Genomic DNA, 27,523 nt, shown 5'->3' on the forward strand with positions numbered 1-27,523 from the left:
AAGAATTCCTTCTTACTCTTCCAAGATCCTGATAAGTAAAATCCACAGAATTCCTACTCAATACCAGAAATAAAATGAAGGAGTTTTGGAGGAGTTTTGACGGAGTAAAATAAGATTTTGAAGGAGTACTAATGGGCTGGCGTTAAATGATGTCGCACTTTTTTTATTTGATTCCCCTCCCTCATTATCACAAAGTGTCACACTTCACCTAACTCCTCTTCTTGTAACATGTCATACTTTTTATAAACATAATTTTACATTAACTGCGTGATGTCACTTTTTGTCACCCTCTCTCTTCTTCCTTGTTACAATTTCATGAACCTGTCTCCCCCGAAAGGTTTGACATCACTAGTGGATGACCTTTTTTCCAATATCATAACTGAGATTTTACTCAACAATTGTTTTTTTTAACACAATCACTTAATGTAGTACATCTACTTTTATGTATTTTTAAATATTTAAATAATAATTAGATAACCTGTCTTCTGCTGCTGAGAGTGTGGTGGAAGGAAAAACAATAACCATAAAACTTTAAAAAACAGCCAAGTACAATTTAAGCATGTTTTACTTCACTTATTAAATGTCTTAGTCATCTAATAATAAGTTCACCTTCAACTTTTATGTCTTAACTATGATCAGTTTGTAAAATACATCTTTATGAAAATATGAAAAAAAAATAAATGTATGAAATTACTACATTAAAATCGCCCTTGTGGTGACAAAGAAAGTTGTTGATCAAAGTATTTTATGTTACTGTCATAGAGGAAGATTACGTAGTCTTGAATTAAAAAAGGAATTTTGAAGGAGTAAACACGAAAATGAAGGAGTTTGAAGGGCCCTTCAAAAAAATTTCCTAAATGAAGGAGTATTGGAGGAGTTTTGAAGGAGCGTACGACTCCTGATATCCATTATTGATTCTAGTGTAAAATACTTTAAGTTACAGGGCCAAAATCATCTGGAATTATTAGTTCTTTTTATTACATTAACAAGAATTAATATTAGTCTTTTTTTTAACCGACCCTGACTGCCTATCTCGTATTAAGATCTACCTCTCACAGATCAGAACACATATAAAAGTAAAAAAAAAATTAACATTTTTTCTAGATAACATAAGAAAACATGGAAAAGGAAAAACAATCAAAACTACTAAAATTTGCTACTAACAAAATAGAGAAAAAATTTAAAAGCCATTTAAAAGTATTTCTTAAGTACTAAAATGAATCAAAAGTATTTTATTTGTTGACAAATTGATATTGGCAACAGAATTTTTTAAAATCATTGAGCTTTTCTGCTCTTGTGTGCAAACAACTAAATCATTACCAATCACTTGATGAAAGCAGGGCAGCAGAGTCAGAGGGAAAATGACCTACTCCAAGAATTTTGGAATTTGTAACTCCGACTTCACAAACACTGCCAGAGTTGCGAACTATGAGGGAAAATGAACCCTCTACTACCGACTCTGACTCTTTTACCCCAAAATCAGTCCGCATCCCACTCTGCAGCCTTGCAATAAAGACTAAGAATTGTATTTAAAATATGCTGAAAGAAATAACAATCCATCTTCTATATAACTTGGAAATTACAAACTAATTCCATGAGACACATAAAAAGTTGTTCTTTTGAATGGTGCTAATATTTTAAACCAGTGGTACCCGCACAGCTTTGCCCGTAATAGAAAATCAAAAGGTCATTTGGTTTGCGAGTATATTTTACAAATAATGGATGATGAATTTCTCGCCAATTAGCTATGTTCATTCGCTCTTCCCACGTTACGGTTCCACGTCATGATAATTTCGTAATTTACTCGTCCATCTTATGATAATTTTGTTCTGGAAAATGTTCTTAAAATTGAAATAGCAAAAGAACAAAATCGAAATTTTCGAAAAATAGCTTCGAGGTGCAGACCCCCATGCTATAAAACTAACTTTGTACCAAATTTCATGAAAATCGGCCGAACGGTCTATGCACGCCACAGAGATCCGGACAGAAATCCATACAGACTTTCAGCTTTATTATTAGTAGAGATGAGACATATGAGTATGTTTTCACTACCAAAATAATAAAAATTTCTCAATTTTGCAGTTTTTAACCAATATCTATAGTAGCTAAGGTGTTAGGAAGATGAAATCTCGCTAAGAACACAAAATCAAGTCACCTTTTGAATAAAAAATATTATCAAAATCGGTTGATCCGTTTAGCAGTTATGGAGCCACAGACAAACATACAGACACAAACATCAAACTTATAACCCTCTTCTCTGCTGGTTGCGGGTAAAAAATGAAGTCAGGGCCGCCAAGAGTATATGTTAGCTCAGGCAGAAACTAAGAGCCTGACCTTTAGAGGGGTCCTGTCTCAGAACTGAAGAAATACAGAGTACAATCGGCATAATTAGAGGGAGCCCAGGAACAAAACCAACATTGGGCCACAATTTAGGAGAAAAAGCCTAACCTTGGCTCTCAGTGACCCTGAATTAAGTTCCTAACAAAACTACAAAGGAACACTTACTTTGAAAAGGGATGATTTATATACCGGAAAGTCTGTTAAATTTGACACAGGAAGAAGCAATTTATTAACAGGTAGATTGTCCTTGATGAGTTCATTTACATTATCTTCCACTCTTTTCAGTTGATCATCAGATACAGGATGCTAAAGTGTTAAAGAAACAAATAATGTTGTTAGTAACTGTTTGTACAATCAACTCAGACTTGCACTAAACATAAATCTCTGGGAGGGTAAAAATACTCATTTAAGCAAATGAAATTCCATATGTTACTGAATGATTGAAAAATAAAATATGTGCGTGGATACATTGCCACATCTATTGAGAAGATACATTAGCCATTATTTGAAAAAATATATATATTTAAAAATGGTTGCAATCCTGGTCACAGAAACAGCATGGGGCTCTGACATGGGTTGTAGAGTCTTGGGAAAGACTACAGACTATTTTTTTATTGGGTGGAGAAAAAAACCTTAAGTTTTTAAAGAAAAAAATCTCCAGTAAATGAAGAGTTGCATTATATTTTCTTGGACATAATCCACAGACGGCACATACATACTGCGTCGCAGAACGCAGACTGTTGATTTTTTTCTCTCTCTCTTTTTCCAGGGACTATTGCAAATTGCAAAAGTGTTTCACTGCCTCCAATTTTCCAAATCATCAGCCAAAAAAATAAATAAATAAATAAAAATTTGCCGAATAAGAAAAAGTTTAATTAGGTCACAGAGACCTCCCATCGGGGCACACCTGGGTTAACTATATTACACTCATAATTTGATTTAATCACCCTGCAGCTGAGCATAAGTTAAACACAAGGGCAAATCAAAGTCTTTGCACCTATTTTTTATTTGCCAAAAACAGGTGAATACAGGTATTTACAAATATACACACGGTGTACTACGTACCTTACATTATTTCTCCACATAGTCACCACACTGTTGTATTCTAATCATATATTCAAATAGGTAAATCATTTCAGCATAATGATGCAATCTCGAAAGGTCAAGACCACTCTGACGTCATACTTATCCTTCCCACAATACCCTTCTTCCTCCCTTCACTAGTTTGTCTTCTTTGTTCTCTCGATGTAGTGTTAGTGTATCCGTTTTGTGCCGTATGAATATATTTTGTAATATGTATAGACATTTAGTTTTAGTCATTCCTTATTAAATCTTTACGTATTCTTTGTCTACTCGTCTATTGACTGTTAACAAGTTCTTCATGCGTTCAGAAACTGAACTTTTACACCGCTGCCTATTGAGAAGAGAACAGGTTAGCCAACCTTTACTTACAACACACACCAGACATTTGTCTTATTGCAGCACTAAATTAGAGATCCCCCTGTGGTAAATTCTTCTGGCTGCCTGTGGAACCACTGTCGGACAGCGTTCTTGGCTTCTTATTCACATGTGAATATCTGTCCTGCCAGAAACTTCTTCAGGGGAATGAACACGTGAAGATCACTAGGGCAAGGACTGAACTGAAGGTACATTTCCCTGTGAATTGCTATTGGGGGGGGGGGAGGCTCCTTTGCTCCATAAAAAACGGATAACACTTGGCTGCTCATAAGCTGTGGACATCTGAAAAGCAACCGTCATCTTAAATGACTGATAGCAGCTCCGCTCTTGCGAGCAAAAAGCAGGTAGGGCTGTTACTGTTCAAGGAACTGTCACTGCTGGGAATGTATATGTTTGCTTTGTTTTCACAGCTGTGTTTTGGCTAAAAAAATAGGTGCAAAGACTTTTTGATTTGCACTCGCAGACAACATATCTTGTTAAATGGATGACATATCTTGCTAAGCATTTTGAGTGGCTAATCATCTATCAATGCAGGATATGATAATCTTTGTTATTTAAAATGTTGTTCAATAATTAAAAGCCTACAGTAGAGTTAAAAATCCAAGGTAATTGGGGCTCACGTCATCTTGGATTACTGATCTTCTGAAAAATTCTTAGCAATTATAATTTTGTACTATTTGGACGGCATAAGGACTTGCACCTTTTACATAACCGTGCAATAAAAAGGATGTTTTGTCTTCACAAAAAATTTATCATTCGAATTTTATCAAAAATTGTTATTTTAATTACTACTAAATGAGTTTTGATTCGATTTTTTTTTTCATTACATTTAAACAAATTTTGTGTGTAAACATGTAGACAACTATAAAAATGAATTTTGATTTTGCCCCGAATCCATTCTAATAAGTTTTGTGGAGAATGTATATAAGTACCTCATATTACACAAAAACGATTAGTCATTAAAGGTTAAAATTTCGTATAATGTGACTTTAGCACAGATCCGGATTTAGGGGAGGGCTTGCGGGGCTACTGCCCTGGGGCCTCCACAATAAAAATTTTACAAAATATCCTAACTTTCACAGGTCGAAAATATTGGATATATATATCAAAGTATCGGATATTTTCGAAAGTATGATTATCTTTTGAACCCTGATTAGGGGCCTCTACTCCTTTGTTGCCCCAGGGCCTCCACACTTCCAAATTCGGCCCTGCTTGAATGGCTTCAAGTTGTGCACTTCCCTGGTTGATAACAACCGGATAATCTAAAAGAGCTGTACATTTGTTCTTTGTGTCAAAACAGTTTTGATTTTAAATCTTTTTTTATATCGAACTAACTGCATTGCCCGGTTTTGCATGGTCTACCTCGAAAATAAACGTTCTGTCCAGTGACACATGTTCAACAATCAGGCTTCAATTAGAGAAAAAAATTATTGTGAATTTCCTGTCAGAGTAATCATTCTTAAAGAAAGAAAACATGAAATCAAAAATTCCCAAATAAATTAAACGCATCACCTAAAATCCAAAAGAAAAAAAGATAAATCGCCAAATAATAATCAAAAGGGAAAATTTTTATATCAAAACAAAAGCAAAACTTTATTTAGTCACAGTAGAGAAAAAAACTTGGCAACCTGCTGAATTGTTTTCACGCTAATTTAAAATGAGATCACTAAATTTTCATAATAAAATTTCTATTCAACTGGGTTTAATGATGCTTTTTAATTTTTTCCACCTGATTTTACAGACTTTTTTTTTTTGCAATTCGAAGGAAAGGAATGAACCTTATGGGTATTTTTGCGTGCTTTCAAATGGCGCCAAAATCGAACTGATTGGATAATTATTTTGGGTAGAAAGAGCCATTTAATGCCATTTTCGAGCTTTAAAATTAAAATTCGAACGGCTTAGTACTTTTTGGGGGGGTTGAACCCCTTCCCCTTCCCACGTTCTTTTTCGGATGCCCAAGAACCTCCCTACCAAATCTGGTGGAGATCCGACGTTAACAGTGGATTTGTACAGGGAACATACACACACGCACACATATAAGTAATCTCTGTTTTATTTATATACATTTCAGTAAAACCCCTTCTAACGGACACCCCTCTTATGCAGACAATTTTTAATTCCTCAATTTCAAAGCAAATAACATTATTAAAACCCTATCCTGCGGACGCTCCTCTATTGTGGACAAAAAAATTTGTCCCATTAGTGTTCGCATTTAATGGATTTTAAAATATTATGTTCTAAGTGTCTATTAACCATTTCAAATAGTCAATGAATATTTCAAACCACTTGGCAAATTTTGTTTAAATTGCCTTCTCAACACCATCATTGATGCTCAATACACTTTTTTACTACTCTATTGCATGTAGTAAAGAGGTTTTGCAATAGCAAAATATTTCCAGTTTCAGATTTTAATGCAAATTATTCTTGAACTGTTAAAAATAGACGATGAAACATGAGTAAAATACCTCAAATCAAACGGAACCTCAAACTTTTGTTACTCGGCTGCAAGGGCGCCCATAGAGGGGGGCTCGAGTCCCCCCCTTGGAAATTAGAACTTCCTTACTTTTAGTACTATTTTCTTGGCAAAAATATAGAAATATTTCTTCTCCAGCCATTAATGAATAAATAATTAAAAATGTCAAATTTTAATGACTCTAATCTGTCCTGAAATCTGCCTCCATGGGGAAAATATCCTGCTAAACTATGGTTAAAATTTCTGAGCCCCCCCCCCTTACAATTTTGCATATGGGCGCCCATGCCCGACTGTACATTATAAGTACTAATAAATGATTTATTTACTTTTTCTATGATTGATACATTTCATAGTTCAACGTAACAATAAAGTTAATTTTTAAAATAATTAACATTCAAGCATGAAAGGTATTTTGCAAAACAAATAAAACAATGGAAAATATTACCTTACTAGAAAAAACTAGTTTCATAGCTCTGGAACTAGCAAAAGCAGAAAGTGGGCAAACGTAGGGTAGTTCCTTTTTTAATGAAGAATTCAGCAAATGGATAGCAGTATGATTCTGGGAAGCAGCTAATCGACTTGCCTGCATTTTGAAAAGAAGAAAAAAGAAACTAGTAATTTGTAACTCAAAATATATATATACATAATAAATTAATGAAAAATTCAAAACATAAAATGGACAGGGTTTGCACTCACTTGCAGAAATGAAATTCCCCTGACTTTTCTAGGTTTTTAAAAAGGAATCGGGTCATTTCCAAAAATTTTAAAAGTATTTTTTTCTGAAAGAGCATACTTAAAAACATGGGATCAGACCATTTTTTAAATAATTTATTTAAGTTTAATATTTTTAAAAAATTACTTAAATCGTTGCTCTTTTATTTGTTATGCTTCTGTCGTGTGACATCACAAATGATGAAATGATATTCTGTGTTGCCACTCACAGAACTAAATATTTAATTCACATCTTTACTCACGTATATTGGCAACGATATGGTTGATAGAAGGCGTAGAGTGCAATTTTAATTATCTGCTTGATTATCATAACGTGGAAACGTAGTAGAAAGATGCGCCAAATTTCATCATTTGTGACGTCATAAAGACCACGCCTTGTTTGCGAAATCGGACAGTATAAAAAATCAATTAAACAAAAACTGTTGGGAAAATCAAAATATTTTCTGGGTTCATGTAATTTTTTTTTTTGCTCATTCCACACATTTCAATGACTAAAGGTAGTACTTTTGACTTTGGATAAGTACTCATGTCATGTGAGAATACTTATATTACTTCTAGTTTAAACACACAGTGGTTAAGAATATAATTTATTGCAGCAGTTGAGGAGGGCAACAAATAATTTTTTTCCAGGTCTATTTTTCTAATTTTCCAGGTTTTTGACAAAACTAATGATTTTTCCAGACTTTTTTGAAAAAAATAATTTCTTCTCACTATTCCAGGCTCTCCCTGACCTGTAGCAACCCTGAGAATGAATTAAGTAAATTAAGTAGAATAAATCTATTTTTCTTACTCTGATTGCATAAAAGCAAAAGAATTGAAGGGCTACGGGAAAGAACGATCAAAGTTCAATTTTCTAAAAAACTCTGGTTAACCTATGGGAACACGTAGATTATTACAGACAGTATTCAAGAGAAATATTATTCGGGCAAGAATCATCATAGTGAGTGAGTTTTAACAGGGAAGAATGAGGCTAACTTGGAAACGATTCGAGACTTCAAGCTCAAAAACTTAATGAGGGAAATTTGAGCATGGTGGACTATGATCATTCTTCCCCGTGGCCCCCTTCAATAAACGATAAACAAAATGAATAAACTCTGTTGAATCATATAACGTAACTTTTTAGGCAAATCTTTATGAATCAAATTCATGAAGGTTTACTGCTTTCAGCTCTGTTATGGCTATTCTAGACTAATGATTTAAAACAAAGGTGAAGCCACACACATAATGAACTTTACAAGAGGAGTTGCACCTCGCTTGGCGACTCTTGCTGATGTGCTACATTAATTTTAGCAACCAGTGTGAAGGCAATCTCAGCTTATACGAAAGGTTTACTGCCATACAGCTATTCAATAGTGATGATTCTAAACAAAGGTGAAACTGCAATCTCTGTAGGCCATAATAAGTTGTTTGGTGTTTGCTTGCTGTAGCTTTAACATGAATATGATATTGAAATTATTGCATGAAGAATAAAAGTTCCCAGTAACGGTCGACTCTTGATTAACTCAGATTGGATTATCCGGGTAGTGAATTATTCAAGAAGCCCTCAAAAAATTTTACTAAATTATTTAGAACGAGAAGAAGATAACACACTTGCTGAAAAAATGCTAAGAAAGTTACGGAGAAGTACAGTGGATTCCCTCTATCTGAACACTCTGATATTCTGAACACATTTTGATGGTCCCGGCAAAACTCCATAAACTTAACATAGGCTGACCTCTCTGTACTCTGAACACCCTTTAATATGAACACCCTAGTACTATGAATGCTATTTTCAATCCCCTTCAATTATTACCTCTCTATATACCAGAGTTGGCAAAAACCTGTTTTTTTTTTTTTTTTTTTAATCCATGGACCCAGGGTTTTTTTAAATAAAACCCAAAAAAGCCAACTACAGCTGGGTTTTTAAAAAGAAATGTGGTTTTTTTGTCTTTTTTTAGGAAAAATGTGGGGTACTTGTAGCAAGCATATTGTAACGTAAGTATATGTACAAAGCACAAAAATTGTCTTGATGTCTTGGGGGAGGGGAAAAAGCTGGAAAATTCAGCGTTTTCTGAAGAAAAGTATAGAAGACGACAAAACCCAAGAATGGTGAAGTTTCAGATTTTTTAGTTTCCATGATTACCAACAGTTAAAGCAAAGTTACTTCTCAAGTGATAAAATCTATTTTTGATTTGTTCGTTTTTAATTACTACATTTTTTTTTTTTTTTTGCATTTTACTTTATTGTATTTCATTTTGTTATGCAAAAGTACTGTAGAAACTCAAGTAGTTTAACTCCCTTTTTACTGAATTCCAGCTTAATCAAGACATTTCTTTGAATTTTATGTTGTCTGTTTTTCTATTTCTGTGTACAGAGTAAGAAATATTACACTTTTTCATAAGATAATGAAAATACTGTATATCCTGTTCTGTTTTCTGTCCGACCATTTGTAACACCTGTTAATTTCTAAAAAAATATATCTCGTTTATTCAAGATTTGTGACGTGTTGGTTTGCAGAAAATAATTCAAATGAAAGCCTTTTAGCTAAAGTAGTTTCCTCTGCACAATCTACAAATATTGAGAAAATCAGACGTGACAGGACTTAGTCAAGATAGTTTGAGTTATTTATTGACCAGTTAAAGAAAAAAGTTAAATATGTTTATTTAAAATCTTTGAAGTTTTTTTTTAAATGCCATGTTAAGAAATACTATTAAAGTTCAAAATTCATTCTTTATGTCCATTGTCTGTGGTGAAGAACAAATAAAAAAGAAGTTTACATTGTGAAAGCATTTAAATTATTTATTTTTTTTTTTAAGTTCTCAGAAAATTTTTAAGAAAAACCCCAAAAAAGGACTAAATAATGGAATTTTTAAGCAGGTTTTTTCAAAAAAACCCATTAGTCCAACCTGATTGAGTCCAATCCGGCCAACCCTGCTATATAAGTTTAAAATACATTCACGATTTTATCATTGATTGAATGGCACTAAAAAGGAAATGGAAGAAGAAAAATTATCTTCCTGGATATTACTGCATCACATGAAATCATTTAGCTGAGCAATATGAGCCTGAAATTTCTGCCACGGAACTATATTTCAAGAATCCAACCATTGTATCAAGTTGTTTTTAAGCCCTTTAAAGTATGATTACCTTTAAGCAAAATGCGGCTAAGAATCACCTGAAAACATTTTCACTTGGATGATATCACATACTTCACATGAGAATACACAATGCAAAAACAGAAAAAGAATTAATTTGAATTTTGACACCTTGAATTCAAATTATGTTTTTCGCAATCATGAGTGTGTGTATGTAGGCGTGTGTGTTTGTGTGTGGGGGTATGTGTGTCTGTGTGTAGGGGGTATGTGTATGTGTGTAGGCATGTGTGTTTGTGTCTGTGTGCAGGTATGAGTGTGTGAGTAGTTGTGTGTATGAATGTGTGTGTGTGGGGGGGGGGGTATGTGTATGTAGACATATGTGTTTGTGTCTGTGTGCAGGCATGAATGTGTGGGTAATTGTGTGTATGTGTAGGTGTGTTAAGTGTGTGTACGTGTATGTGTGCGTGCATGTGTAGTTGTGTATTTATGCACTTGTGTGTAGGACATGGGATGCAACCTGGAGAGGGCTTTCGCTATAGGAGAAGCATCGTGAGGTCGGTCGACGGTGATGGTGCGGAGGGTGGCGGGGGGGGGGGGGGGGGGAATAAAATCATAGGAATTCAAAACAGTCAAGTGAGAACAATAAGCAAATGTGATCGCTCAATAAAAAATAACTTTTTTTTTCAGGTATTGTACAGATAGCTGTAAATTTTATTATCGAATATTACGTTAACCTATTTAAACTAAAAATTAAACAAATAAATGCAAGAGTTCAGATCCTACCCAGTTGAATTTAACATCGCACTCAAGCCATCAATCCAAAATTCAACACCTCTACATCAGTTACTTGTATAGCTCACTGGAGCGGGCAAAGTACAGTAAAACTCCTCTAATGCGGATACTAACGGGACAAATTATTTTGTCCTTAATAGAGGAGTGTCCGCAGGACAGGGGTTTAGCAATGTTACTTGCCCTGGACTCGGGGAATTAAAAATTGTCTGCATAAGAGGAACGTCCGGAGTTGAGGGGTCGTTCGTTAGGAGGGGTTTTACTATACTGAACATAGTCCATTAATGCAATAGAATACATATACATGCATTATCCAGTCCCCCTCCTAATCTGAAAAATTTTGTTCGGTCCCATGTGTGTTCAGAATAGAGAGATAACAAAAAGGCAAAAACAAACAAGTATAATTTCATTTTCCCAAAACAATAAAGTAAACTAAGTTTATATCATCCAGTAGCAAATTTAGATAAGCATTAAGATGTCTCATGTTTTAAAAAATAATTATTTCATATAATTCAATATTAATTCAGGCCCTATTCAGGGCTAGAAAAATCTTTAAAATTTTACACGCCCTGCCGAGCATGTTTGTTTAAAAGATACATGCCCGAATTTTTACATACCCAGTTTTCCTTATTGTATCAATAAAAGCATTTGAATTTGTCGTACAGCATTAATCAGACGAATTATTTTTATATAAATCATTAAAAAAAAGTCTGAATAAACTGTACATAATAAGTCGTTAAATGTAACAAAATTTAAGTTATATAATGGGAAGGATAGCTTACAGGCAAACCAGAAACAGCAAACCATATTAGCAGTAGGGCTTGAAACAAATTTTGAGCTCCAAGTAAGGATACGGAAATTTTTCAATAAAATACGAAATAATAAAGTTTCAGCAAAAAATATTTGATCAAAAAATTACATGTCCGGCCAGGCATGTAAGGGTTTAAGATTCATGACCTTGGCATGTCAGGCAGTATAATTTTCGAGCCCTGGCCCTATTATACAATTTTACATGATATCATTCTTCAAAAATGTTCAATCAAAATTTGCATGAATTGGACTATAAATGGATATTTACTCATCCAGTCCAAGGCATTTCCAACCATTCCCATTAATTGGGCAGTCTTCTGTAGTTGTTTTAGTCACTTATATTGGTTTACTTATGGCAAAACAAAAGGAATTAATCAATTTTCAACATAATAGCAAATGCTTCAATACCGAAATATTACCTCATTCACTTGTAAATTTACTAATTGCATCGGCATTATGTTTCCATTTTCAACAAATCCTCTGTGGAAAACATAGTCTTGAAACTTAAATGTATTATTCACTTTAAATACAAAGTCCTGAAAAAGACCACAAAGCTTGCTGAGCCACAATAACTCATAGCTAAATATAACGAACAACACTTAAAATATGCACAGACAGAATAATTTATAATATTGAACTAATATAGAATTGGCACTGACCAGACGAGTGTCCGAAGCAATGGTTTGGTTCAACTCAAAGATTGAAGGCAATGCATGGTATATTCAGCACATTAATTTACTGACTTAATTAGTAGTTTCAAATGTATGTTTAATTTGAAGATATACTGGCAATTTATAATTTTGGTAGAATACTTATTATTACTGTATTTTAACTCCATCAGTTATTTTCACCTCAGAAATAAAGACTGTCACGTGTATCACATTGATAAGGTCTGTCACGGAGCATCTTTCCATTAATGTAGGCCTAACAGATACATTTCTCATGGAATTTTTTTTTCTTCATTGCTACAATCTGCACATATTAAGCATATGAAAACATGTTCACTTTTTTTTACATTAATTTACATCCTTGAAATTCAAGTTCACAAAGGTGAGAAGTTAGAATAACCACTCTAAATTTTTAAAGCAAAATCTATCTTCTTCTTTTTAGACAAAAATCTCACGACTTCAACTATGGGTGAAAATAAACAAGGTGGGGCTCCCTTGTATCATGAAAAATAGAATTTGATGTCATTTCTGCAACCTGTTAATGAGGAATGGCATTTTGCGTTTAGGTAACAGAAGTGAGAATTTATTGTGTGACATGACTCTTTGTCCTTTTAAAACAAACTAAAACACAATATTAAAATATTAAATATACTTAAACAATTAGTATTTGAGACACTTGTGAAAGGAACAATACATAAATGAGTACATATTTTTAGTTAAACGAGTTATTAAGCAACATAAACAGTCACGCAAGGTGTGTGATATGCCACGGAGGTGAGAATTCACATGTTATGAACCAAAAATATACTAAAATAAAAATTATTATTAAAAAATTGTTGGCAAGTTTAAATAGATATAGTTTTGATGAAATTAAAAATCATTGTTAAATGAATTGTTCTTTAAAGTTTTTACTATAAAGAGAGTGAGTGTGACCGAAAAGTTACACTTTTTGAAGAATGACCCATACATTTTTTAACTTTCCTAGCTTCTGGCAATATTTTAAGCTATATTAAGCCTTCTTTCACCCTTGCACTCTTTTCAATATTCAGCGGCTAATTCAGATGAGAAAGACAAGAAATCCGATTTATGAATTGTCTGTTCTTCCTTTCTGGAAAATGGGCTTAAACTTAAAATTTAATTCATTTCACACCTCTAAATTTAACGCAGCATATGTTAAAAAATCATTTGCAAAAAAAAAAGGTAAATAGCAAAATGTATTCACATCAATAAATATAGTTCCTTTATCACCCTCTTGATCATCTTCTTCTGCATAAAAGTTTGTTTTGTCTGTAACTAGTAGATACTCTAGTCCACGGCAAACAGAATTTACAACATCATTGTCCCGGATAATGGCGCAGATATTTGCCGTGATTGGTGTGACTTTTCCTGAGCAAAAATATATAAAAAAAACATAAATCCAAGTTTATTACCTGTTAAAAAAGGCATTGTAGGTAAAATAATTCACTCCATAACTGTAATATTTCTTTCCAAATTACGGTGAAAGCACTTATTTTTGAGAGCCGTAATTTTTGCAAAAGTGAAGATGTCAGTGAGTTTGCTAATTTTATATAAACATCGCCGAAATTTGAAATACCTGCGAAATTTTTTTAGATTTTGACGAATTCAAGAAAATGAAAGTTTTGCAAAAATAAATGCTTTTACAGTATTAAATTCCACATTAAACAATTTTAATGTTTTAAGAAAAAAATGTCATTGTGTAACTTGCAAAAAAATACATTTCAACTCCACATGGAGTATAATACATGCATACTTATTATATTAGTTATTAACTTTCCCTAATTCAAGGACAGTAAATAAAAAATACCATTACTACAGTAACCAACCATATTAATATGCATCCATAATAATACTATAAAGAGTTCACGATACAACTTCAAACTTTCTTGAAATGATGACACAGTTCTTGAGAAAACACAGGAGATTTATTTACACTATGTACAGGAAAGATCATTAACAACAGCTAAATTCACCATAGCAATTAGGCAAACATCAATTAACACTGTTTACTCAACAATAGCACACGTATTTACATTCAAATACGCAAAACACAGAGAAATGCCTCACAATAAACAGAGCTAATACATTCTCAGTACAACTTCTCAATCGAGACTGACTTTTTATCATGCGGCACGGCTATTTATAGACATCGAAAGAGAACTTCTCAACTATTCCAGAAAATCCTACACCGTCCTACAAATTTCTTATTTCTTTCCATTCACAAATTTTATCATTCAAAAATGAGGGGACCCTATACTACAGCCAAATGTACGAGGGTTCTATATTCATTACAAGAAACTATTTACAGGTTACGTTATACTACAATAATTTTAGATAAAAGATAATTTAATAAACGCCAAATTTAGCTAGATTACGACAAATTAATCACAAAAATAATTACTATTTACAGAATTTGTAACAATACTTTTTTGAACTACATGCAACAAATGCATTGTCAATACATTAACACAGACTAATAATTAATACATTAACCATCAATCATAGAAAATTCAAGAATAATTAGGACTACATACCCACACAGCAATCATATTTATACTCATCCCTGGTAGTTGCCACATTTTTGGACTTTAAATGTTCAATGACATTATCAATTTTTGCCTTCCATTCACCAGAAGTATCTGAGGTATTTTCATCCTAAAAAGGCATAAAGGATTAAAATGAATGATGAAAAAGTAAGTGTAATAACTTAAGGTCTCAAATAAAAACAGAATATATAAATAAAAAAGAATAATTAATTTGAATTTAGACATCTGGAATTCAAATTATGTTTTTTGCAATCACGTGTGTGTGTGTTTACGTGTGTGGGGGGGGGGGGTATGTGTATGTGTGTGTAGGTGTGTGTGTTTATGTGTGTGTAGGTGTGTGTGTTTTATGTGTGTGGGGGGGTATGTGTATGTAGCCATGTGTGTTTGTGTCTGTGTGCAGGTATGAGTGTGTGGGTAGTTGTGTGCATGAGTGTTTGTACGTGGGGGGGGGGGGGAATGTGTATGTGTGTGTAGGCATATGTGTTTGTTTCTGTGTGCAGGCATGAGTGTGTGGGTATTGTTGTGTGTGTATGTGTAGGTGTCTGTATGTATGCATGTGTGTGTAAGTGCGTGTATGTATGCGTGTAAGTGTAGGATATTGACGCAACCTGGAGACAGTTTTCGCTATAGGAGCAGCATCGTGAGGAGCCCATTGACAGTGATGCTGCAGAGGGTGCTGGTGGGAAAATGAAATCATCGGACATCAAAACAGTCAAATGAAAGCAATAAGCAATGGTGATTGCTCAAAAATCTTTCATTCGAGAGAAAATTGTGTTGTTGAAATGTTCAATGTTTCAAGCAATAAATGCAAAACTGACAACCAGCAACACGTTTTGGGCCCAACTAGGGTGGTCCTAGTCAATTTCTTAATCCCTAATGAAGATCAAGAGCCTTCTTACAACTATTCAACTAATTGCAAATAACAACTGCGTTTGATGAATTATTTCAAATGCCTACAACCCCGCTGAAGTAGTTATTTTAACCGACTTCAAGATTAGCTAGGGATTTGCAAAGCTTAAAATAATGATTCTTGGTTTTACAATCTGTGCAGAAATTCAGCGCACACGTCACCATTTTAATGAACTAGAAATTAGAAAGCTCATTTATTAGCCTTTCCAATAAGTTAATATCTAAGATAAGGAGACCAAAACTAAACAACAATAAATATCGAGTCAAAATAAGTTTAATATTGGAAATTCTCCCCCCCCCCCACAAGCTTTTGAAAAATATATTTTTTTCATGACAAAACAAAATTATAATTAAAAGTAATATAATTCACTTAATCTTTTCAATTATAATTAAAAAATGTGTTAAATGTGTTGCTTCATTCATTGAAATTTTTTAAATCAATTTTATAACCAAAATGAAATTCAAAACAAGTTTTTAATTTTAATTCATACCATATTTTTTTCAGTCATTGTAAGACTATTCAACGCATCAACCAACTTAAGTTTGAGTTCTTTCAAAGCGTCTTCACAGTTCTGAAGCTTTAACAGAGGCACATCATATCTTCCTTGGAATTCCTACAGTCCAAAAAAAAAAAATAAATAAATAAAACTACATAGGTGTTTCGCATTTCCAAATAATTGTCTCCTGTTGATGTTTTGTTTTGCTATGACTCATTTTGACTGTGTCTAGCAAAACAAACACACTTTTGCTATGTGACAAAGCGAAAGTGATTCATATCAAAACAAAACATCAGAGGCTTGAAAAATCTTAGTATAAAATGTAATTCATAGAAAAATTGCCAAAACAGAATTTCACCAAATTTCTACAAAATGGAAACAATGTAAATTGTGAAACACTGGTGAAGCAATTTAAGTGACTGTGTTATTACACTTTGTAATGATTAAACAGAAAGAAAAATCTTCAGATGATTAAGAGTATGTTTCAAATTTTTTACTATTATCAGTTCAGTATTACAAATTAGGTATTGAGCATAAAAATGAATTCCAAAATAGATCATTAAGATTTTTTTAACCACAGACAATTAAATCTCTCCACTTATCAGGGTGAAAAAATAAGAAAAATAGTTCTGAATTAGAATACTCATCTTTAAACTAAATTGATTACAATAGGAACTGTTGTTGATTACAATAGGAACTGTTGTAAGGGGGAAGGAGAGGACACTATCATATGATACAATAAATTTTAAGATGTCATACACTAAAAACTAAACTAACAACTCAAAAATACAGTGGGTGGCCAAATTATTAGGGACACTTCTCAAATTCTCTTATTTTCAAGTTTAGACTCACTTTTTGAAGAAATAAACCATGAACCGCATTTTTTTTTTCAAATTCTAAATTGTTAATGGCATCATTATTATTATTTTTTAGAAGTGGCAACACTACCAGTCTATGCTATTTTCCGGATATTTGAGGTTATTCCAGTCTTAGTCTCTAATGAGAAAAAACTGCTGTGTGTGTTGTCGTGAGGTTATGTTAGCTATTATAGAATTATTTCTTCGAAAGTTATGGTTCTATAGTTATTGCGTAATTAACATTTATTAATAAAGCAATGTTACTACAATTTGCAATAAAATTTCAATACAGTAAAACCACTCCTAATGGACACCCCTCTTATGCGGGCAATTTTTAATTCCCCAGTTCGACTGCAAAACCCGTCCTGCGGACACCTCTCTATTACGAACAAAAAAATTTGTCCCATTAGTGTCCGCATTAGAGGGATTTTAATGTATTTGATTCATATTGTTACTTGATAGTGTCAAAAAACTTTTTTTTTAAGAATGGACAAGGCTTTAAACATGTTCCCTGGAAAGTGTGGTGAAGTAGCATTGCTACTTCCCTCCACACATACTCAGAGAGTTATTGCAAATATAACAGATGTTTTAAGGCCAATAGTTGGATATATCAAAATTAAAATTGCTCAAAACAGGCCACTGGAAGTGGATCACTTAGGAAAATGTGGCAGAAAACACATCATCAGTGCTCGAACCGGTCACAGATAGTGATATTTCCCTCATAAATCACAAAAGGAGTGTAGTCTGTCTTACTTATGAATGAACAGGGCATTGAAATTTCCACCAGGACTATCCGGAGGTGATTGCTCGAAGAGAAAAAAAACTAACGCCGCACCGAGGCTGAGAAAAAGCTTATACAGTTGGCAAAACAATAAAAATAATGACTGTTGAGGGCAGACATTGTGTAAGTGCTATTTGTAAGTAGTGTTATTAACAAATAATGTTATTATTTTGATTAGTTTAATGCTTTATAGGTATGCTTCTCCGACGACTCCACCTTTAGCATTTTGGTTGAAAAAAGTTTCTTTTCCCTCTAGGCAGTGTGTGACGCCACCTGGGGAAGCTATTCCATTAAGAATGTTTTTTTAGTGAGTGTTAAATATCCGATAAAGCACATATCCCTCATTCTAAGCCGGTACAAAGAGCAGTGATGCATTTTCTGTCACATTTGTCAACGCAATCTGCTTTCAGTGACTTGTTTTGGTCAATTTTAAGCTTTTGTGCGTGCAACTACCGACTTAGAAACACCTGTTAAATTTGCAATAGCTTTCTAGAAATATAAGGCGAGGAGTAGCAATGCTTTTTTTTCCGTACATTTTCTAGGGGATGTGTCTGAAGCCTTGCCCATTCTTAAAAAAAAAAAAAAAAAACAGTTTTGACAATATCAAACAATAATATAAATCAAATATTGAAAAATGTAGCAACATTGCTTTATTAATAAGTATTACTTACGTATTAACTATAGCAGACACCAAAACTTTTGAAGAAATAATTCTAGAATACTTAATATAACCTTGCGACATCAGCAGTTTTTTTTCAATAGAGACTAAAACTGGAATAACCTCAAATATTTGTAAACTGATGCAATCTCGTATTGTTGCCACTTCTATAAAACAGTAATAACAGTGGTTGGAAAAACTATTTTTTTTGTAGCGAACTACAGCTACAACTACTTTAGTACAAATGTAGTTAACTACCACTACAACTACTTTTTTCAAAAAGTAGCAACTACAAACTACTTTTGAAATGTAGTCACTACTTCGCTACATTTTAAAAAAATAAATAAATAAAAAGCATACACATACACAGTTTGAAGATTGAATGAAAATGGTTTAGATTAATATATTGGTTCATTTGAACATGGAAATATTACTAAAAATTATTATTCTTTCTTTCCTTTACAGAGCCAATTCTTCAATTCAAACATTTTTTTACGATTTTTGCGATTATTCCCTGCAAGAAAGGATTTAAAAGTGGAAGGAATTCAATTTTCAAATTTTTAATCCTTTAATGACAGTAAATATTTGATTCAAGAAGTGCAACTCGGCTATTTGAAAATTGATAGCCAAAAATGTCTATTTGAGAAATATTCTCAACAATTCATTTTGAAAGCTAAGTGAAAACTAAGTGTAAATGTTTTTACTCACTTGTATTTCTTTAATAATGAAAAGGCAGTTAATCTTGTGGCTTAAAGTACGCTTGTTTCAATTCGCGTACGGGAGAATCAACCTGTAAACATCAGAACGACTTTGAACGACGTGTTTCGTCAGGAAGAAGGATGTGACGTCAGTCCGCGGCAAATCGAATGTTCTGGAAGCATCCAGACTGAGCTCTTACGTAGGCATATCCGGCGTGACGTGCATTGAGTGCGCTGTATTATATAAGCAGGGGGAAATGAGAAGGAAATCACTTCTTCTGCTCGCGTTTCTCATTTTCGACTGACGATAGTCGGATCTTTGAGAGGATCGTTCGCAGTTGGGGCGACGTCCTGCACTTAGGGGATGGCTTTTAGAATTTCGCCATGAGAGTTAGGGACTTAAAATTTTTGAAACATTTTTAGGATAATTCATGTTAGGGTGTCAAATGTTTTTTTTTTTTGGAGGATGTTCTTTTGGAACATGAAGGATGTTTTTGAGTGTTGAAATTCCTCATACTTGTTTATACCATTTACTCATGTTAAAGTTTGTTTTACAGTTGTTAATTATTGGATTATTATAAATAAAATGATTTAGCCATACAACTTGAATTCTGACATTTCATTCACTTGATAGCTACAGAAATGTGAAACAGAAAGGCATCTGCTAAACTTGGTGTTTACCTTCCTTGCGGGAGTTAGACAAAATTTGTAAGGTCAACAAAAATTTAGATAGATGCAGTCAAAATTTGATAAAAATTTTACATAGACATACATTCATAAAATTGATTTAGATGATCAAAAGCATCTTTTAAATGAAAGGAAAAATTTTTCTCATTATAGGAGTTATTTTTATATTAACTTATATTTTGTAGAATTAATTAATTGATTTTGAGCTTTAAGCTTAGGGGTGGACACCATCTCTTTTCTTACGCCCCTGATAAAATGAAATAAAAGCATTTTTTAGTTTTACCGAATAACCTCAAAAACTTACAACATTTAATAATTGACTTCTATTATTTTAATATATCAACACTCAATCAGTAAAAAAGAGAAAAAAAAAGAAATAGGAAAAATATCCCAAATGGTACTACTATTTTTTTAAATTAAATATTAATAATTTTCTGAAATATGAAACAAAACTAAAAATGCTTACTTTACTTCAATGAGCAATTTTTAAATACCCATTAAAATTATAACTATGCTTCCTTGACGAGGGGCATAATTATGCTTTGCATAGAAAAAACATTAGTTTCAATACCCAATAGGTTGTTGGGGAACTAAGATGTAGTATTTTGGTAACGGAAGGAGATCAAATTGTCTTTTTCCTTAGTAATGGAAAAATTTCATGGTTGAAAAAAAAAAAAAGAAATTTTAAATTACCTACCAAAAGTTTTACTAGACATTCAAAAGATAAAAGTTAACCTAAATATTATATGTTGATAATGAATTTATTGAAATTCTAGTGTGTTACAAAAAAAGAGATTTTTTTGCTCTGTAAAAATATAAAGAGAAAACTTGATTTTGCCCTTTATTATCTGGAAGTCATAAAACTGTTTGGGAAAAACATATTAAGATCCAAGAAGTTCATTTATTTCTGAAGAGAATGGTATATGGCAAGTGACAGAATCTTAAGTTTTAAAATTCATGTGTCATGTCGCCTTTTTCCTGGAATTCACCCATTGTTATGAATCGGCGTAAATATTTCGTTTCACGAATTTTCTGGTCCCCATTAAGGAGCATCGAATGGATTTGGGCTACAACACGATTCGACTAATGCGAAATGACTGTCTTGCGAGTTTTTTTCGAGCAACGAATTTTGCAGCTGACCCCACATAGTACTAATCGAAACATCTGATTGTTAGTGTACAAATCGTCACTTCGCATCTTTTTCATTCTTAATATGAAGTTGATGAGACACAATTTCATAAAAGCAGGCTGTTTATCTTCAGTTTGAAAATGGAAGGAAATACAAAGTTTCTGACAAATGAAAAAATGTACAGATTTTTGATGTGCTTGAACTAAAAGGTGCCTCGAATAAAATTACTGTATCTACTGTGCAGTACTATTGTATTGCTGCATTTTATTATTGCTACATACTATACGTGCCATGCGTACTGTTTCATTTTATGTCATTTTCTTCTATTGCTTTTGTGCATCCAAACAGTATTTTTATTCAATAACACAGCTTTTTTTAATGCAGTAAAATTTCAGCTCTTTATGTTTCAATTCGCTAATGTGAAGTTAAGAAATGGGCTAAAACAGTTTGAAGGGTGTTTTCAAGGGTCTAAAATAATTGCTATGTTCATTAAAAAAATCGTTTAGATGCCCTTTTCCACAACGCGAAATATTAATCTACGCGAGGAGTTTTGGTATGCATCTGTAAATTGAGATTCCACTGCATGTGCGGCATTGACACCGAAAGCTTTTTGCTTAACGGGCAAAGTTTACATGAAATACAAATTTTTCCTTTATCATACGTTTCAATAACACTATAATATTTATTTTTAGCCGGCCAGGGCAGTTCAATATCATTCTCTTCTATAACATTTGCAGTAGCGTCCATATTAGGTGGATATTGGCACAATAATCTCTTTGACATCTAAAATGTTCATACACGGGACATTCTTTGCTGCCAGAAAAGACAAATGCGGTACTAAATTGGCAGTTATCGCTTATACTTTTATTTCTAAGTCATGCTCTAGTCAAGACGAATATTGGAGAAATGTGAATGTTTCGATGCCAAACAAACTAATGGCGTCAAACAGATAGAACGTATGGCGTCAAAATAACATGTCTGAGGTCAGCTCGTATTTTTCAGAGTCTTACGAATCTGATTAGTGCAAGTTTTACTCTCGTAAGACTAGTCAAATTCGTTTGAAAATTCGTTTTTTTTTAAATTTTTTTTTAAAGTAGTTTTTTGAAATCGCTACAAACTACCTTTTTTTTTGTATTGAACTACTCGCTACTCTACTTTTTTCAAAATGTAGTGCGCTATACTACAAATTACTAAAAAATGTAGCTACTACAGTAGCGTCGCTACTTGTAGCGCGCTACTTCCAACCACTGAGTAATAACAATACCAGCTGCTATGCAGAGCAAAAAAAAAAACGTTGTACGGGGTTTATTTCTTTAAAAAAAATGAGTGTAAACTTGAAAATACGAGAATTTGAGTAGTGTCCCTAATAATTTGGCCACCCACTGTACTGCATAAAAACAATTTAAAGAATATACCTTTATTGATTTTCGAACCTCCTTCAGCAACAGTTGCAACTTTTGCTCAACATTCTAAAAATATACAATGTACGTTAGACCAACATGATTAATGATTAAAGGCGAAATACTTAGCATCCAAATACTTAATATTAGATGTCAGTAACTACATATCATAATTTTAAAGGCTGAAATTTATCAACAATATTTAATGTTAGTTTAATCCACATATTAAAGAATAGACAGTTGAATACGAAAATTTATGCCCCCCATTAGTCTTGTATTTTGTTTTCTACAGGTCACAATAAAAATCAATACATTTTTATGGAATAAATGCAATGAAAACAATTAACACAAGAAAACAAGGACAGCAATTGCAGTGAAATTCCTATAATCTGGACTTTTATTATTTGGAAGAAGTTGGGAATGAACCAGTAACACAATGCTTTTGCAAGAGAATCCTTTATTTCTTACTTTTCAGAAACTTGTTTCACAAACTTTTCTAAGTTTTAAAAATCGAAGAAATAATTTTAATAACTACATATTTTAGCTTGTAAGAAAACAGAAAGAAAATAGGAAATTTAAAAACTGAAGTACATATAAATTTTCATAAATAAATGTTTTGTTATATTTATTTGACAGTATAAAATATTTTCTTATTTTATTTTATTGGAGTTCAATACTATGTTTCAGTCAGTTATAAAATCATTTACAAATTTATAGACTCATTTTTAGCCTACTTTCCCAGTAAAAGTCAGAGAAAGAAGAAAAAAGCATCAAAGAAGGCTTAATGCACCTTGAAAATATCGCAAAAAACAAAATACAAAAAGTGAGAAAAAAACAATTACTTGATAAATATTGAAAAAAAAAAAATTGGAAAGTAGGGTATTAAGATGGGGAAAATGTCTGTCCGTCTGTCTGTTTGTCCCCCCCCCCTAATAACTGAGTCCGTGAATAGTCCGATTCAAACAAGTTTTTTTTTGTTTGAAAGATCTCGGAGAGGACACCACATTCCTATATTTCCCTTTTTTATTTGAACCATTTTTCATTTAATTTTGAACAGTTCAAAAAAACTTAACATTAGCACCTACGGAGAAATTCAAGGCAATTCCGAACTCACAGGCAAATTTGCTTCACACAAACTTTGTAGGAAAAAGTTTTTGATGAAAAAAGCTACAAAATATATAAAATAAAAAAAGTATATAAAATATCTTTTTGATTTGAACAATTTTCCGTTCAATTTTGAACAGTTCAAAGCCTTTAACATTAGCGCCTATGGGGAAACTGAAAGTCAATGTAGATTCCGCACTTAAAGGCGGATTTACTTCAAACAAATTTTATTGGAAATAGCTGTTGACGACAAACTCCCGACTTCGACTCCGAGAATTTCGGGGCACCTGACTCCGACTCTGACTTAGTAGTAACAAAAATTTATACACGGGGGAAAAATGACGGACTCCGATTCTTGGATAATCGACTTCGACTCCGCAAACATTGGCAGAGTTGCGTACTCTAAGGTAAATGACCGATTCCAACTCCAAGTATTTGAACTAATTACTTTTGACTCCCAAATCCGACTCTTTTATCCCAAAATAAGATTGACTCCGACTCTGCAGCCATAGTTTTAACTATGAAATAATTATTGTTAATATGATTTGTTTTTATTTTCACTCTAAAGTTTTAATTTATGTATTCAGTTTTCGGCAGATAAACTCAAAGTCCTTTATGTTTCTACATTAAGATACGCACAGATGATTTTTTTTTTTTTTTTTTTTTGACATTGAATTTTTTTTTTAAGTTGACATTTTATTCTTTTCATTTGTTTTGGTAAGAACATTAATTCATTTAAAAAATTATTTTTTGGCAAAAGGGGAAAAACAAATGTTTTTTTTTTGATAAAATGTATTTAGTTTAATGAATTTATCAATTTAATTTTTTTTTTTTTTTTGAAAGCAGTTAAAGATTGTTTTTTTTAGTGGAAAAAAAGTGTATTTTAGCTATTTTGTTTAAAAGATGCTGCTATTTTATTTGTTGGTTTATTTATTTATTTATTTTTTTGTATGCATCTAATTCTTTAGATGAGTGAGACATATTTTATTCCTAGAAATCAGCTTAAAATATTAAAAAATTATGTTTAAAACAATTTGAGATTTTAACTAATTTTGAGAATATTGATCAGACGCTAGAATGTAGATATGGTTACACAGAAAAGTAGGCTTGTTTAGTTCTAGACGGAACTTCTTGTTAAATGTTTATTTCTTGGACAGAAGATAATTAAAGAGTACAATATTCAGTAGCAAAAATTTGCTACAATAAGGAAAGTTCAAGGGATAAATTGCAGAGGCGACAAAAGGTCATAATTACTTGCTGTCTAAACCTGGTGATGAGAAAAAACCTATTGCTTCTTATAAATTACTGGCACCATCTGTTCAATATCTTAGCAGATTAACGAAACAGAAACTTTCAAAAAGGCATCATCTTTCATTTTGGTAAAATTTGTATCAGTATCAATCTACAATTAACTTTAAGAGTTGAATAAATATCTTTGTGGTTGAAAGCTAAAAGAAATAAGAATGCTTAATTGCACAAAATTGCAGAATTATTGCAGACGTTGTGTTACTGCGTTACAAGGAATGCCCTTTTCGATGCAAAATAAATGAGCTCATTATTGAAAAGACATCCGATTTTTGACGGATATCTTTTCATTTAAAAGTTAATTTCTCTTGCATTGAAAAAGGCGTTCCTTGTAATGCCGAAACACGTGTCTGCAGTAATCCGCAATTTGGGCAGTTAAACGTTCTAATTTCTTATTTTAACAGCTAATTTTATTTACATTTGTAAAATATTAACATTTTGAGAACAGAATATTTTTAAGTACATTATAATTTATCAACATATTTTAATGATTTTCTTCGAAAATACTTACAGGCTGATTCAATTTTATTAAAGTAGACATAACTTCATTTGTTAAGTAAGAAACTTTCTCTTCCATTATTCTACCATTTTCTTCAACAATGGATGCCTGTTTACCTGTAACTGCACTGATAATCTTTATGGATCCTCCATGAGATTTGGACGGGATGACAATAAACTTCTCAATGTCGGCTGTGTTGAGCACATGTCTGAGATAAAAGCATCAATTTCAATGAATAAAATAAGAGAATATTAGGAATTTTACAGGACTATCATTTGACATTTTTCTCAGGGGGCTGGCGAGGGTTTGTGTGCATATACATAGGATGGGATTATTCAGAAATGGCGCAAGAAGGGATAGCTGCCACTTTATATACCCAATGCAAAGCATTTTTTAGAGAAAAAAAAACAAACTATATAAATACATGGATTACAAAATCTGGAGGAGGGGGAATGGATCCCCCCCCCCCCCCCCGCTCGATCACCCAAGTAACGTGTCTGCCTCCTTCAGTGGTGCAGTGAAGGGAAGTTTTGGGGGGTAAAAAGAACCCCCAGAGGCATTGGTTTCAGCATAAATGCATATTCTAATACAGTAGTTGAAAATGTTTAAGGACTGTTTTGATCAAGAAACCCACTCCAGCAGGTTATTTTTGATTGAAAAACCAATGTCAGAAGGTATTTTTGACCAAAAACCCCTTCCAGAAGGTATTTTTGATTAAAAACCCACTCCAGAAGGTTTTTCTGGCTGCACAACTGGCCTCCTTTTATACTGAGCTGGATATGCATTGAACCATGTCCGGATCTACGTTCTCGCAGACATGAAGCCTGTGGCCCTTAGTGGCATAGAAATCCAATAGACAGCAGGGCCGGATTTGGAAGTGCGGAGGCCCCGAGGCAATGAAGGAGTGGAGGCCCCTAATCAGGGTTCGAAAAGATCATTTTTTCGAAAAGATCCGATATTTTCAATCAGCACTTTATAGTAAATACATCTTGAAGTTACTGCTATTTATTTTTTATATTATTATTATTATAATTTATAGACTTAAAATTACTGTTTCTTATTTATATCTAAACATACATTTCATTTTAAAAGTTATGTACTTTTAAGGTTATTTTCATATGATATTTAGAAATACAGTCGACGCTCGATATAACGACCATCTCCGTCCCAGAGAAAAAGGTCTTTATAACGAGTGGTCGTTATAAGAGGTATAATTAAAAAAATATACACGGTCATCATGCATGCCCCGCTGTTCAAAAAAAAATGGTGCTTTTTCAAACATTCCAGTTAAATGCCCAAATTATTTTTATCATAAGAATTTTTTAGAAAAATCGTTTGCAAAATATTATGACAGAATATTAAACAAATTTTAAAGTAGAAAATATAGGGAGGAAAATGTTACACACTTGCAAATCTACTACTACTACTACTACTACTACCACCACAACATTTTCTGAAGATAAAACCAGACAGATGTTTGCCTTTTTGACAGAAGTGATTTTTGCGAAACATTTTTTTCTGTTTCAGATATAGGTGTTCAATTGTGTTTCTCTTGCTTTCCAAAGTAACGTTTAAAAGTCCCTCGAGAACCCCAAATTTTAAAAACCACTACTAGATTCAAACACCAAACTACCAACACATCTGTCAACTCCCTCTTCTTAGGAATCTGGAAATTTCTCGATTTTTCCTCCCATTATTTTTTCTCTGCTAGCAGTGGTGAATGGTAATCTCTCCACCCCTCTCAAAGTTCGATATGACATTGAAAACTTCAGGCAGATGTCCGTAAACAATAATCAAAGTCATTTCAAGCTACAAATTTGTTTATTGGAAAGAACACCAGAAATAGCGTCCGCTGAATTCGGTCGCTGTATTGGATTAGACGATACAAAAAGGTCGTTATAATGAAAACAAATTAACATAGAGTTCATAGGAACAAAGTTGGGACTTTTACCACTGGTCGTTATAATGGGACGGTCTTTATAATGTGTGGTCGTTATAATGAGCGTCGACTGTACATTCTTTGTAGAAATACGGGAAAAAAAATGTCTGGGAGAAAAAACGTAAAATTTGCTGACCCGTGAAAGTTGGGAT

The 27,523-nt window shown here is 32.9% G+C and overlaps 2 protein-coding genes across 2 annotated transcripts in view; both read right to left on the reverse strand.

Moving 5' to 3' along the window:
- LOC129219768 (alanine--tRNA ligase, cytoplasmic-like) overlaps positions 1-525 on the reverse strand; it is a 116,168-nt gene extending 115,643 nt beyond the window's left edge. Inside the window, exon 1 of the mRNA XM_054854065.1 lies at positions 479-525. Within this exon, the coding sequence (XP_054710040.1) occupies positions 479-525 (47 nt within the window). The remainder of the gene's footprint in view (positions 1-478) is intronic.
- A 1,980-nt stretch (positions 526-2,505) lies between these two features.
- The window catches only part of LOC129219770 (alanine--tRNA ligase, cytoplasmic-like), a gene marked incomplete at its 3' end in the record, with an annotated part of 70,439 nt that continues 45,421 nt past the window's right edge, over positions 2,506-27,523 (reverse strand). Inside the window, 8 exon segments of the mRNA XM_054854068.1 lie at positions 2,506-2,646; positions 6,717-6,854; positions 12,096-12,212; positions 13,567-13,730; positions 14,897-15,017; positions 16,309-16,431; positions 22,540-22,593; positions 25,445-25,640. Of these exon segments, the coding sequence (XP_054710043.1) occupies positions 2,506-2,646; positions 6,717-6,854; positions 12,096-12,212; positions 13,567-13,730; positions 14,897-15,017; positions 16,309-16,431; positions 22,540-22,593; positions 25,445-25,640 (1,054 nt within the window).

The sequence above is a fragment of the Uloborus diversus genome, chromosome 4 (assembly GCF_026930045.1).
Source record: "Uloborus diversus isolate 005 chromosome 4, Udiv.v.3.1, whole genome shotgun sequence".
Classification (NCBI taxonomy): Eukaryota; Metazoa; Arthropoda; class Arachnida; order Araneae; family Uloboridae; genus Uloborus; species Uloborus diversus.